The sequence below is a fragment of the Hyaena hyaena genome, unplaced genomic scaffold (genome assembly GCF_003009895.1).
Source record: "Hyaena hyaena isolate Hyena2069 unplaced genomic scaffold, ASM300989v1 scaffold_1084, whole genome shotgun sequence".
NCBI lineage: Eukaryota > Metazoa > Chordata > Mammalia > Carnivora > Hyaenidae > Hyaena > Hyaena hyaena.
In genome coordinates this window covers 82,779-97,956 of record NW_024081717.1, presented here as the reverse complement: position 1 = coordinate 97,956, position 15,178 = coordinate 82,779, and the positions used below count along the sequence as shown (strand labels likewise).

General features: G+C 37.5%; 1 protein-coding gene across 5 annotated transcripts in view; it reads right to left on the bottom strand.

Moving 5' to 3' along the window:
• BANK1 (B cell scaffold protein with ankyrin repeats 1) overlaps window positions 1-14,247 on the bottom strand; it is a 301,708-nt gene extending 287,461 nt beyond the window's left edge. For all 5 annotated transcript variants that reach the window (XM_039222222.1, XM_039222219.1, XM_039222220.1 and 2 more), the window contains exon 1: window positions 13,903-14,247. In XM_039222222.1, the coding sequence (XP_039078153.1) occupies window positions 13,903-13,972 (70 nt within the window). In that variant the 5' untranslated portion in view covers window positions 13,973-14,247. The remainder of the gene's footprint in view (window positions 1-13,902) is intronic.
• Window positions 14,248-15,178: the final 931 nt, after the last annotated feature.

The following is a 15,178-nucleotide window of genomic DNA, read 5'->3' as shown; positions in this document are numbered from 1 at the left end:
GGATTTCCCACTTGAAACATACAGATAATACCACCTACGAAACTGGTTATTGCGAGAATTGAATGAGATAAACTGTATACAGGATTTATCATCGTTCCTGACACCTGTAAGTGCTAATTAAAATTTCATTTCAATATTCTTCAGGTTGAAATGACCTTTGGAGGACAGCATTTGCCAATGGGTGGGATGCCAACTCCCAGAGACATAGTAATAGGGAATCATGGAGCGAGGAAGTCCTTCCCTTTCGAGTACTTCTTTAATCTTGATTCGGTCAAGGACAGTGTCTCAGATTGGAGCTGTTGTAACTTCATCAACTCCAATACTATCAAATAGAGGTTGACCCATGTATCCAGAGTCTGCCTTTACTTATAATTTTTTCAAGACTACTTTATCTTCAGTCTGTTTATTTGTATGGTCGCCTTCTATTCATGGCAAATGGTAATGAGTTTTTCATTTATGGTACAGATATAAAGGTTCCTTTAAAATAAAATATATGTAAACTGAAAAAAAAAGTTAGTCTAAAGAAATTTATTTTTCTTAAACAAGAGGATACTATAGCCAAAAATTTGAGGAAGGTTTTGTGAGAATGACTGAAATTTGCAAAACTCTGTCCCAAGGGACTGTACTCATGACTGCATTCTGAAATGAGTAGTGACTTTCTGGAACAGAAGTTATGCATCAGGAATCATCCCCAGTAGTCACGGTAAACACTCTTAGCTGTGGCTCACCCTGCTAACCACTTCTCATAACTAAATTATTGAGATCTCAGTAGGCTGAAGGTATCTGAGTCATCTGATGTCAACTTAGAGTGAAGATAAAAAGAAATAGTGCCATTTGGCTTTCCCATACCTATTTCACTTAAATACAGTCCCTGAAGGCTAGAGCCACCTTTTTATGTATTTCTTGAGCCTAGCACAGATAAAGAATACATGTTTGAAGAGTGAATGAAGGATAATTATTCCTGCATAAGATAATGAAGGCATTATCCACTCTTTCTTTACCAAAATACTCAATCCTGAATGCCTAGGGGAAGTAATTTTATTTTTTTTTTAATGTTTATTTATTTTTGAGAGAGAGAGAGAGTCGGGGGGAGGGCGGAGAGGGAGACACAGAATCCAAAGCAAGCTCCAGGCTCTGAGCTGTCAGCACAGAGCCCGACGCAGAGCTCGAACTCATGAACTGTGAGATCATGACCTAAGCCAAAGTCAGACTTAACTGACTGAGCCACCCAAGTGCCCCAAGAGAAAGAATTTTAATTTCTGCAGTGTTTTTCTCTTAAGAGATAATAACTGAACTATTATTATGAGCCAATCATTCTCATAAATAATTAATGTGATCATCAATATACACAATGTCTCCCAGGCACCAGAGGAATCACAGTGTTCATTAGTGACAGAGCTTTTAGTTGATCATGTGCTTTTCTGACTTCAAATCCAGTGCAATGAAAAAGTATTTCCTATACTATTAAAAACTGTTCAGTTTTTCTTTAGATTAATAATAGTCTTGTATGGATAATGATCTATTCTTCATCCAAAAAAAATCACTGTGGGTTTTTCTTTGTTTTTCTTTTGTTTTTAAACATTGTGCAATAATTCATATGAGGAGCGAGCAAAACTGAAATATTTATGAATGACAGGTCACCAAATAGCCACAGAAATGTGACTTTAAACTGCATATGCAAATATTAAATATATTAACACTAGAAAGCTGAACAAGTAAAACTGTTAAAAGCAAACATAATAAAATAGAGACTAGAAGTATGTATACCATGTTTTTTCCTACTGTGTTAGTCCTACATATTTTCAGTTATGTGCATGTATTATTCTAGAAAAAGAATAATAAAACGAAATTATTTCATCTTCTACACACACACGGAGGATATTAAATTTCATTTGCTTTCCACTCTAATCCTATTTTTTTTCTATTTGCCCCAGAAGATATTTTAATATGCTAAGCTATATTAAAAGGTTATAGACATTTTAGTAAAAATAACTAAATACTTGGTTATCAGATTAAAAGTTAATTTGGTATTGGAAAATGCCTTAAATCATCTTTGTGTAAAAGGTTTTGTGAATTTTTAATATTTTTTTCATAATTAAAGAAAGCCTTTCTGCAGACCAATTTGAAAAAGAAAGCCCAATCCAGGGTTGTTATCTAAGGCTACATTTACACCCCCAAACTAGGGCATTCAGGAATGGCTACAACTTCATTTATCCTTTTTCATAAACTTAACTGGCTTCTTTACTGTCAGCCTTGTGCTACTAGCTAACCAGCAAGCGTTTATGAATGTGCTACCTCTGCTGAATAGATAGATGCCAGAGGCTACACCTTCCTTTAAAGAGCATCCAATCCATCTGAGTAATAAACGTCATTGTCATAGTAGTGTTGTTTACATGCACTGTTAGCTAATCTCCAAGACATAAAATTGTCAGTTTAAATTATTTGCATTTGTATCAGTTACTGTTGTTTCCATTAGGGAAACATTTCAGCAATAATTTATTTGGGTGGCTTCTAATACCCTATATGTTTGCTTCAAATGTGTGTTTCATTGACAAACGTATCTGGCATGAAACAATCTGGTCATGGACAAGTAGTGAAACTGATCTTAATTTTGGAATGTTTTGAGGAATAAAATGCCAATATTTGAACAATGTGAGGCCACTTACATAGCTTACACGATTATCGACATAGTGGCAGGTTTACATAGTCTGACAAGTAAAAATATCTGCAAAATCGGTTGAGATGCATACATGCTATTGAAATATCAACTGCATGAGTGCACACACACTCCAAAATATTCTTTTGTGTGTGTGTGTGTGTTGAAAATTCTTTAATTTATTTTTTTTTTACAAATAGTTTATTGTCAAATTAGTTTCCACATAACACCCAGTGCTCATCCCCACAAGTGCCCTCCTCCATGCCCATCCCCCCCTCCCCCCCTCATCCATCAGTCCTCAGTTTTTGTCAGCATTCAAGAGTCTCTCCAAAATATTCTTTTATTTAGAATGCCTTACACACATTCCCAGCTTCATTTCATTCCTACTTTACTTTCCCTAACAGATAATCCCCTTCTGATTTTACTCCCATTTTCTCTAGCACATCTTACAATCAAGGCTCTCATTTGAATAGCGAGAATTAATCATAAGGGAATTAAAGAAATAGGCATATTGTGTGTGTCTTACTCAACCTGACAACACCATTTTCCCTACTGTATACCCTCTTCTGTTTCTATTCTTATTATGTGCCTATCTCCCTCCCATTCAAAAGGTGGCCAGGACACTGAGGAAAACACAGCTAAAAGCAGTGTTACCAGTCTTGGGCTTGAAAGAACCATCCTCTCAAGAACTACTTGCCATAATAGGGATGAAAACTTGGTGCGAAAAACTCTTTCTCTACCCATGTTCAGATGAACATGCGTTCCATGGTTAAATATGTTTGTGAAACAATGGATTGGAAAAAATTGAAGATACATAGTTGCAGAATTTATGAGACCATTGGAATGTCCCAGAATGCATATTCAGAGCTTATTTTACAGAACACTTTTGCCAAGGAACACATATGCTACACAATACAGATTGAGCAGCACAGTACTAAAGAAAGCAAGCCCTGGAAGCATGAGCTCAGGTTTTTCAGGTATTGGCCATCAGGTAAGAGAAATTATGAGTCACCCTTTATAATCTCCCATGTGGCCACCCATTTTCATGTAGCAACCGCCATGACAAGTATCAATCACAGAGCACCTGCTATGTGGCAAGTATTACCAAATGTTCTTTCCTCTTTTCATCATGAGTACAGACAGGGCTTGTAACAGAATTACCTAAAGAATGAGGAGTCTTGGTTTTTATATGCACCAGTTGAGAAAATTATTCTAAGGAGTCATAAAGTAATAAAATATTTTAAAGTAATAAAATAAAATATGAATATACTTTTTAACGAATCTTCAATATTTTCCTAAGGAGAAGCAGGAATGAAATGAGTGTTCATTGCTAACTTCATAGCAGACTGGTCCTCACAAAAGAAATAGAAAAGCTCTCCCTTTCTTTCCATAATTACACGTGCTTTCTAATTACCCATAGGTCACTCACAACTAGAAATTTGCTTGGGAGGACCTCTCTATTATTCTTCTGACCCTCAAAGATCTAGGTGAGACATTATACAGATTTGTGCTCTATTAGAAATAAACTGCTTGACATAATTCAAGCAATTCTGAAGATATCACTAAAGCTTTACCTATATCACTATATCAACTATTATTTTCACCTATATGATGATATTAGAAATGCCTTAATCCCAAAAGTTAAGAGACTCTGAATCCACTCTGATCCAGGTTTCTGTGAGTGTGTTGATTTTTTCTTTGTGGGGATGGGCGTTGTGGATTAAATCTTCTTTGAGAATAAAGACATGAAAATCCATCACATTCTTATTTTAAAAGAATATGACGTAAAATTCTTGGGGCGCTTGGGTGGCTCAGTTGGTTAAGCATCCACCTTTGGCTCATGTCATGATCTTGGGGTTCATAAAGTTTGAGTCCCACATCAGGCTCTGTGCTGACAGCTCGGAGCCTGGGGCCTGTTTCAGATTCTGTGTCTCCCTTTCTCTCTGCCCCTCCCACACTTGCACTTTGTCTCTCTGTCTCTCTCACCCTCAAAAGTAGAAATTAAATTTTTTTAAAAAACTGAATTCTCAAAATGGGAGAAAAATGTCTTTACCCATTAACTAGTTTCCATGAAGACAACACATAATTTCACATATAAAATCACGTAATTTGTTTTCCTAGCAGACCATCGGTTTCATCCAGTTCAATCTGTAGAGAATATGCAAAGAAACATGCTTGACATATTACTGTGTTTAATATAATAATTAGAAAGATTAAACAGGAGAATAGAAAGAACATTTATATGAAGCTCTCAATCTTGAGATTCATATGTGACACCAGAAATGCAGAGGAGGGATCATGTAAGCACATTCTATCTAACAGAAGTGAAATTTGAATACTGAAAGTAATAATATGTGCCATTTGCTAAGCACCTGCTATAATTCTTCCAGACACTTTACAGACAGAATTACATTCAATTGTATAAAAAATAGATATGTTACTTATTTTATATATAAAGAAATTGGATATTGGATTTTTTTTAAGTTTATTTATTTGGAAAGAGAGTAAGCATGAGCAGGGGAGGGGCAGAGAGAGAGGGAGAGAAAGAATCAGAAGCAAGCTCTGTGCACTCTCAGCGTGGAGCTCTGAGTGGGGCGCTATCTCATAAACTGTAAGATCATGACATGAGCCAAAATCGAGAGTCTGTAGCTTGACCAACGGAGCCAGATACTCAGGTGCCCCAAGAAATTGGATTTTACATGAGTAGTTTGCTTAAAGTCACACAATAGGTAAGTGACAGATCCCATATTTGAGTTGATATAAATAGATACAGATATTGGTATAGATAATCCACAAGCATGGACACATTTAGTTACCTGTAAAATAATGCTTAGAGTGTTAAATTGGAAAAACGTATAGGAACACAGGTAAGAGATTAGGAGTATAGTTGACTACTTTGTAATACAGTAAAAATCTTGATATATTTTAACTGCAATTCTATATGCATATCCAAAGATCTATCTTAAATTTCTTTTAAGGGGCACCTGGGTAGCTCAGTCAGTTAAGCTTCTAACTTCAGCAAGGTCAATACCTTGCAATTCGTGTGTTCAAGCCCTGTGTCTGGCTCTGTACTGACAGCTCAGAGCCTAGAGCCTGATTCAGATTTTGTGTTTCCCTTTCTCACTGCCTCTGCCTCGCTCACATTCTGTCTTTCTGTCAAAAATAAATAAAACATTAAAAAATTCCTTTAAAAGGTATTGCATGCTTTTTTTTCCATTGTAACATCTTATACAGTTTAAAACTAACTAATAAAACATGAATTTTCCTTCCTGTAATATTAATGCAAAGGTCACAATTAGCGATTCAAAGAATAAAATTTTGAGAAAATTCATTTACCTGGAAAGACATTTTAAATACAGAAAGTAAAATCTTGTTACATTTGGTCATAGAACCACAACAGGAAAGTTCAACTTTCATGCGGTTATAACATGAGTGAGTGGAAAGTTTCCAACTTCGTCATTTGGTTTAAATAAACCACGTTACTATATATTTCTTCTGAAACTTAGGACCTTATATACACAGAATTTTCTAACTCAAATTAATCCAATAGAAGATTTAGTAGCATTTAAAGTTGATTCTCCCCAAATAAGTATACAAATATAATACAATTCCAATGGAATGAAAGGCATGTATTTTTGTTGGTGCAGATCCAGCAAACAGGAGATGATTCATGAGCCAGAAATTCTTGGGATCCTGGCACCAGTCTCTTCCAGGTGCCAACAGCTCATTCAGTGCCTTTTGGATTGCCCAGCTTCCTGCTGGTGATAAAATACCAGATGCCCCTGGCCACTTATGAAAACTGGTTTCCACAGCCTAGTTAGGAAAATGATTCCTGGTGGCCCAGACTAGAGATTGCTGCCACATCCTTTACACCAATTATGTAAAAGCTAATTTCCTATATCAAAGTTCTTTCTGCCTAAAACAGCTAGGCTGCTTTCATTAAATGCCTCTAAACCAAGTGTTACACAATATTCCAACTGTTTCATGGAAGGAGGAGCAATAGATAAAATAATCTTTTAATGGAAGTAGAATAATGGAAAACTATCTAATAAATAAGAAAATTATGGAAAACAAGATCCCTCAGGGGGTGCCTAGGTGGCTCAGTCACTTAAATGTCCGACTTTGGCTCAGATCATGATCTCACAGTTTGTGAGTTTGAACCCCACGTCAGGTTCTGTGCTGACAGCTCAGACTGGCCTGGAGGCTGCTCCAGACACAGATTCTGTGTCTCCTATTTCTCACTGCCCCTCCCCCCACTCATGCTCTACCTCTGTCTCTCTCTCTCACAAAAATAAATAAACATTAAAAAATTTAAAAAAAAAAGAAGAAGAAGAAGAAGAGGGTCCCTCTGGAGAACTTTCCTTATCAGATACTGGCTTGGAAATAAACAAATACATCAGTGGAACAGAACAGACAATTCAGACTGCAGATTCCAGGATACATGAGAATTTGTGGTGTGGCAGAAATGGAACAGTTGACACTTGAACAGGGTGGGTATTAGAGGCACCAACCCTCCATGTAGTTGAAAATCCTCCCTAACTTGTGACTCCCCTAAAACTTAACTACCAACAGCCTACTATTGACTGGAGACCTTACCAAAAACATAAACAGTCTATTAACACATATTTTATATGTATTATATACTATAGTCTTACAATAAAATAAGTGAAAGAAAATGTCAAGAAAATCATACAGAAAATACATTTACAGTATTATACTGTATTTATCAAAAAAACAAAAACAAAAACAAAACATGTATAAGTGGACCCTCACAGTTCAAATTCATGTTGCTTAAGCGTCAATTGCATTTCAGTTTACTGGGAAGAGTATGGTTCATTTAAATGCTGATTTCTCAACTGGCTGCTCTTATTTTGAAAAACTTAATCCCCTAGAGGGATTGCGATAATACTTAGTAAATTATGCTACTTTTATACCTCCTCTTTCTCCTTTACTAACCTAAGTGTCATAAGCATTCTCTCATTCAATAGGCCTCGATTTAAATACATTTTTAAAATGTTAGAAGTATTATGCTATCAATTTTTAAGAAAGTAAAAACATCATATTAAAACTACTGACAACCACTATTATTGTAATTTTTGAATAATACAATTTTATAACTATATAATTCAAACTTAACAGTGCTTAACTCGTAATATTAACCTTTGAGTGAATTATTTCCTCTAGGGGCTTTAAGTTTAGAGACAAAAATAACTGAATGGATTTCCTTCAAATTTCAGTAATCAAGTGAGAGAACTCCAAATATTCTTATCAGGAGAACTGCTAGACTTAGAAAGCAACCTATTCTCAGTGCATAAAAGACCTAATTCACAGACTGTTTAACTTTCGCTGGAAGATGATAGTAGGCATCAGCTTAACAATAACTTTCTGAAAGAGAAGAAGCTTATGGAAACAGAAGAGGTAGTATTTGAGAAATAAAGGTACTCTGGCCCAAAATATTTTTTTCCTCCCTAAAAAAAGAGAAACTCATTCAAACTAGCTTACCCAAAAAGAATATGAGTGTAAGGACACCACAGGCATCTTATGGAGACCAGAGCAGAAAAACAAGTGCAGGTGGCCTGGAAGTGAAAAGTCAGAAACTAAGACTACTCCCTCTTTGAGTTCTCCTCAATTCTCTCCATTCATCTTGCTAATGATTTGTCATGGACAAGAGTCAACTGGCTGTCATCTACTGTTGTGTGTCATCAAACATTATCCTTCCTCTTTCCAGTGACAACAATCTTATTACCTCTTGTTTGAAAGGAAAGAAAGGCTTTGTTGAGTCCAACAAATCTGTAAAAGCCAGACAACACACATTACTGGCCAGTAAGCAAAGGTAGCAAGCTGCCTCTTAAATGCCTACTCTTGACCCAAGTGACTACTTCCAGGAATCTGAACGATACAGGGTTTTGCCCATTTAACTTGGGCACGGATGGATAGGACGTGATAAAGGAGGGGTCTCGGTCTATTGATAAGTGCCTGGCATAGGGAAAGTTTTAAACTTTTATTGACAAGTGACGAGAGAATTAAGGAAATTATCTCATTAACTGAAATAAAGGTAGAATTTTGCCTCAATTTTATCTCACTGACTTTCTCATTAGTGACGCAGTAGTTCACTAATTGTACTAAAAATGGAGTTGTTTCCTGAGACTTTTAATCAGTCTATTAAATCTAAATAAAATGTGATCAACCAATGAGGGACATGTGTAAACCTTAGGGATTTTGCACAGTCACAAGAAATACTCTACAATTTGTCTTTCTGGCGACATGATTTTATAGAATGATACTGCTTTGATGTGGTATGTTTCTTCCTCACATCTTTGATGTAAATATTTCCCCACTCTCTTTACCCACCCTGAAAAGAGATGATGACTTAGAAGTTACAACTTTAATAGTTTAGATAAGTTCTTGTAGGAAATGAAATAACACAATGAATTATTAAATATTTTCATATAATTATATTGAACCGTATAACTTCTTGTTCAAAGTAGGTGCTAATTTGATTCCCTCACTTACCAAGGTAATGTGATATCCATATCATATGAATTCAAATTCAAAATAATTAGTGGCAGCTATTAAGAGAAGGTCAAAGCTTCAAGTGGTCTTGACACTATGTTATTTATTCTGAAAGTTAGGCATGATCCTTTCTATGGCTGTATTAGAACAAAAAATGAGTGAAAATACTGATCCTAATCAAAGGATTAGGCTTAGTCTTCAGCATGGATCACGGCCCCGAAATGAGACATACAGTAAATGAAATTCCATGTCAGAAGCTATTGTATTTTTTAGTAGGTCTTCTTTATAAAGCAGAACACATAAAAAAATGAATCATGGGAATTACTAATACAAAAAAGAAGTATAAGAGCTTAAAAGGAAAATATGACACAGTGTGATAAACATAACTTATTTTAATTAACTGGATACAGAGGAAATCTGGTAAAATACCATATATAAGGCATTGAGAAATTACTTCTCAGGATTATAAAGAGAAGTGGTCTTTCTGGATTATTTCAAAGCAGAGCACTTGAAAACAACAAGGATATTTCTGTTCAGTGGTAAATCTCTAAAAACGTCGTTCTTTTTCTCCAAGTGAAAAATAAATATAAACGGGATATAATTCCATATAATATCTGACATTTTAACCACCTGGACTATTTCAATGTCTGCAGTGAAATTTGGATAGTATTCTTTATATTTAGAATAGGAAACATCAACAAGGCCATATAACAGCTTATTTTTTTTAAGTTTAATTATTTTTGAGAGAGACAGAGCATGAACAGGGGAAGAGCAGAGAGAGAGAGAGAGAGAGGGAGACACAGAATCTGAAACAGGCTCCAGGCTCTGAGCTAGCTGTCAGCACAGAGCCCGACATGGGGCTCGAACTCACGAACTGTGAAATCATGACCTGAGCTGAAGTCGGACGCTTAACAGACTGAGCCACCCAGGTGCCCCAACAGCTTATTTGTAAATAATAACTTCTGGAAAGGCTGCCCTTCCTATTCTTATTTCATAGCTATCTCTAAAATTACTGAAATATATTATATAATAAAGAAAGTAATAAAAGAGCAACTGTAACTTAGGTAATCGGGTAACAGCCATTTATATTCTTAAAATATGAGATTTCTATTTGGCAGGAATGATATTGTTTATGTGGATTTTTTTTAAAAAGCAGTAAAGAGTTTGGTAAAGTAGATTCTCTATCTTCTTATAATTCAATGAAGCATCTCACAATTTTCAGTTTGATGCCTACTTTCCCACATATATTTACATGTGTATTTTTTAACTAGATCATAACTGGTACTGTAATATGGGTAAATAAACATGCTCTCATTTTGTTCTATTAAATTTCCATTTTATTCTTTCCTGTAAATGCCCTAGTCTAATGCTCTTTTAATCACTCTATCCTTAGTTCTTCTCATTGTGGGTTCTTTTTTTCTTCTCTCAGAACTATTACCCACAATATTTCCCCAAGGATATAGCAGTATCTTTCTACAGGAAGCCATACTCCCTAATTTGTTTATTGTGGGAGCTTGATGGCTTCATTCAAGTTGTCCCCCAATTTTATTTTATTTTCTCCATAAACAGAGACTTTATTTTCTCCATAAAAACTCTCTTATATGTAAATATTACACTACTGACCAATGACCGAAGAATTAAATAGCTAACATGTATTAAGCAAATACTATTTGCTCTGGCACCCTGAAAATCACTTCAGATGTGTTTTCTAATCCTCAAAAACACTGTTTTGAAAAAGTGTTACTGTTTTCTCCACTTTTGCTTTTTAAATGGGTAAACTGAGGTAATGACAGATGTGGTTATGTGTCTAAGATCGAACAGCAAAAAATCAATAAAGCTGGACCGATGTGAGGCAGTCTGAGCCCACAGGCCTTCATAAGTAGGGCATGATTACCGACACTATGTGTTCAGATAGATGTGGTGAAAAACTTCCCTGATTTTCCAAGTATACACCACACACACTGCTGTTTAAGTCTGGAACCCTAAGCATTAGGTATTATAGAATCATTCCTATTAAAATGAAAACGCCCTAAGAAAACTACCTCTCTTTAAAATCTCAGCAAAACCAACCTTATCTGAACATTTCCAGCTGGTCTGAAGAAGACAAGGTTTACCAGTCACCAGAACAGAACCAGGGTATTTTCTTGGAAGGAGAAGTCAAGGTTATTTGCTATGTTAGCAAACTGATGTCAGAATAAAAAGCTTCAAATCTTAAAGAACTTCACGACAAAGAAAGAGACCCAGACAAACCATGTCCCTCACAAATTATACATAAGCATCTAGCACATGGTGAAACAGGGTAGATGCCCTCCTTTTTTTGTTTTGTTTTCTTTTGTTTACTGTTTACTTTTAAGAGACATAGAGACTGAGCATAAGCAGAGGTGGAGCAGAGAGCAAGGGAGACACAGAATCCAAAGCAGGATCTAACCCATCAGCACAGAGCCCAACAAAGGGCTCAAACCCACAAACCTTGTGCTCATAACCTGAGCTAAAGTTGGACACTTAATCAACTGAGGCATCCCAGATGCCATCTGTTTTTAAGTTAATTATTTATTTAACTCTGTTCAAAAAAGGCATCAAATGATGTTAATAAAAAACACAAAAGCTATGGGGTGGGGAATAGTCTGTGGTTTAATAAATAAACAATCCTTATTGAAGGTTGTAGTTAAAAGTAAATTTGTTTTTAAAGTTACTAGTTTTGGAATAAAGCAAAGGAAGAATTTCTTATATGGGCATTGGTGGCCAGTACCTAGTTAAATATAAACCAGAAAACTACATTTCTAAATGGAATTTTCATCCACTATGCATCATTTTTACATTGTTTTAGTACTGGATATCCTATCTTTCCTGCTTCCATTAAAAGACAAGTTGGGGGGCGCCCGGGTGGCTTAGTCGGCTAAGCGTCCGACTTTCGCTCAGGTCATGATCTCGCGGTTGGTGGGTTCGAGCCCCGCGTCGGGCTCTGTGCTGACTGCCAGCTCAGAGCCTGGAGCCTGTTTCAGTCTGTGACTCCCTCTCTCTCTGACCCTCCCCTGCTCACGCTGTCTCTCTCTCTCTCCTAGAAATAAATAAAACATTTAAAAAAAAAAAAGACAAGTTGGATACTCCGTGTTTACCATTTTATAGTCATATAACTACACAACTTCTGTAGAGGCATAAAGGTTGTTGGTGAAGTGATAATAAATGATCTTCAAATACTAATTAGTTATGTGACCATGGGAAAATCACTGCTTGGGTCTCAGCTCTCTGTTCTCTAAAACGAAGCACTGGACTGACTTCAACACAACGTGCCACGTTAAGCTAAAATCTACCACGCTGTGGTAATGTTTGTCCAAAGCAGACAGGACACACATAAAAGCTCTCTATGTATTAGGAGAATTAATCAGAACTACTCATAGAAGACTCATACCTAGGAATAGGCCTGGGTTAATTTCAAAAGTCAGCTCCTTATAAGAAAAACATTTAACTACCTTGGCCAAGGGAGGCAAATGAAACAAGTGAGAAATACCACACTGGGAAGTAGCAAAGAAGAAAGGGGAAAACACACAGGAGGAATAGGAATAATCAGAATGAGCTAAATATTGGGTCACATCACTCTGGCATTATGCACAATAGCAAGTACCTCAAAGTATTACTTGACTATCAAGTGGTAAAAGTCATTCTCTGGCTAAACCATTCAATCAGGAAGTTTGAACAAACCGTAGCCCATTCTATTTAACTAAATCGTTAAGCTGAAATCACAAATGTTAGCATATTAAGATATCGTGGGCTCTAATTTTTTTCTTGTCATTTAAATGGTCACAAATACACTTCCCATTTTAAGAAAGTCTTTTAAAATGTATTTATGAAAAACACACACTATCCAAAAGAAGCAGCATTACCTTTAAAAATACTAGTAAACTCAGAAATTCTATTCATCAAATTAATCTTTTCACTCAGATTTCCTTGTTGCATTTCTCACTGTGAACAACTCCAGTAATCTTAATACCCAAGTGAAAGGGTTTTTTTTTTTATTTCAAAACTGGACACTTTATAATCATTAGAAAGTTCACGAATGCATTTAAAACACTCAGAAAGAACTGAGTACAACTGCCTTAACAACCATCTCATCTGCAAATCCATTTACGGATTCAGCCACATTGTTTCTCCTTGGACCAATTTAGCAAAATCTGCTGGCTGAGGGGGCTCTACCCAGAGTAACCCGTCCGATAAGCGGATCACAGTCCATGCCGGCAATTTACTGGGTTGGATTCTGAAAGGCCAGGCAGGTAAGCCAGACAAGTGGTTTTGCAAAAACATGTCGACAGAACTTTTAGGATGATGCAGAACTCTAAAACACGCGGGATGATACAAAACTCTAATAAAACACACGCATAACTTTAAAACCCGTTCCAAGGTGACTGGAGAAACTCGAGGCCCCTGTCCCACGCGCTCTAGAAGGTTCCAGGCAATCCGAAGGTGCGGACTTTGACGGGACGCACACGGGGCGCTCCCACCTCGTCCCGGCCAGACCGCCCCTCCAGAGACCCCCACCACCGGAGGAGCCAGGCCGCGCGCGGAGCGCAGACGCGGCGGGAAGAAAGGGGCAGCTCAGGTGGCCGGGTCTCCGCGCGCGCCGGCTTCGGCAGCCCGAGCGCAGCTATCGCCGAAGGATGCGCGCGCAGTGTCCGCCGAGCCCCGGAGCCGCGCCGGCCGCCTCCCCCCTCCTGCCGCCGGCGCGCGCGAGCACCCACCTGGGGGCGCTGGGCCGCAGCGGGGCCGCTCCCGGCTCCCGCGCGCCCGGCCCGGCGCTGCAGGCAGCATCGCGGCGGGCGGCTGAAGCCAGGCAGCCCGCGGACCGGACTCTGCTGCGGGAGAGTCTCGGCGAGTTCGTCTCCGGACGCCCTCCTCGTCTGCTCACCGCGGGCGGCTCTGTCCGCCGAGCCGGAAACGGCCGCCCGCGGGCTCAGGCCACAGGGCCACCATGCGGCCTTGCCTGGACGCCCTGAGGAAGTGAAACTCCCCTGGGGCTTGCGCTTGCCTGCTTTTTAGGCTGCTCCCGTTTCCCCTAACACTCTCCGGTCGTGTTCACTCTTCACCTGGTCGCTCGGAAGATCTTAGAGCTACTGTTACCTGTTACTCCAGCTCTTGTCTCATTCTGGGTCTTCCACGATGTCCCCACTTCCGGGAAGAAACAGATATACCAGATGCAGACACTTGCTGGGAAAGGAGAATGATAGATACAGATATATAGAGCTGGTTATATAAATAAAGATATAAAGATGTAGGTGCAGATATACAGTTGAGTTTTTCTTTATATCTCATTTTGCCCAGACTTTGTAGGCTAGATTTATAAATTGCAAAGTGATTTTAAAAACCGTATAAAATTTATTTCCCTCTCCTGCTCCAAGTCAGAACTGGGTCCTGGTAAAAAGTTAGATATGGATTGAAATAGATTTTCCAAGTTAGAGTTTCCTTTGCTTGCTTTGAAGACAGAAATACTCAGACTTCTCCCAGATCCTTAAATGTCTCTTCTTCTCTCAAGGTTCTCTAACTTAGTAATTTACCTTTTGAAACTGAAAAAATTTTGAAGATCGAATTGAAGATTTGGTAATAATTCATAGTTTAAATGTCCTTCTCCTTTTTTTGAAAAGAAATCTAAAAAGGAGTGTTGCGTAGCCACTATTTATCTCATACAGTCTTTTTTAGGAATACCATAAACCATCAAAGTATCCAAAATGTTAACTTTTTTCATGTAACTCTATTTGTTTTTATAGTTTATATCATGATAAAGAAAACTTAGAGAAATATGTGAAATGTCAGCAATTTTGAAAAGTATCACATATTTTTCTGCTTTCCGGTAGTTCCTTTAATGTCATTATTAACTTCAAGTTGATTTTCTGTCCTTGAACTAACATAGCAAGAGATTTTATCTAATTTATGAAATAGTATCATACTGACAAGTTAAGTGTATTGTCTTCTATAAATACCTGTTTACTAAGAGATCTCAGTACAATAAGTAAAGACAAA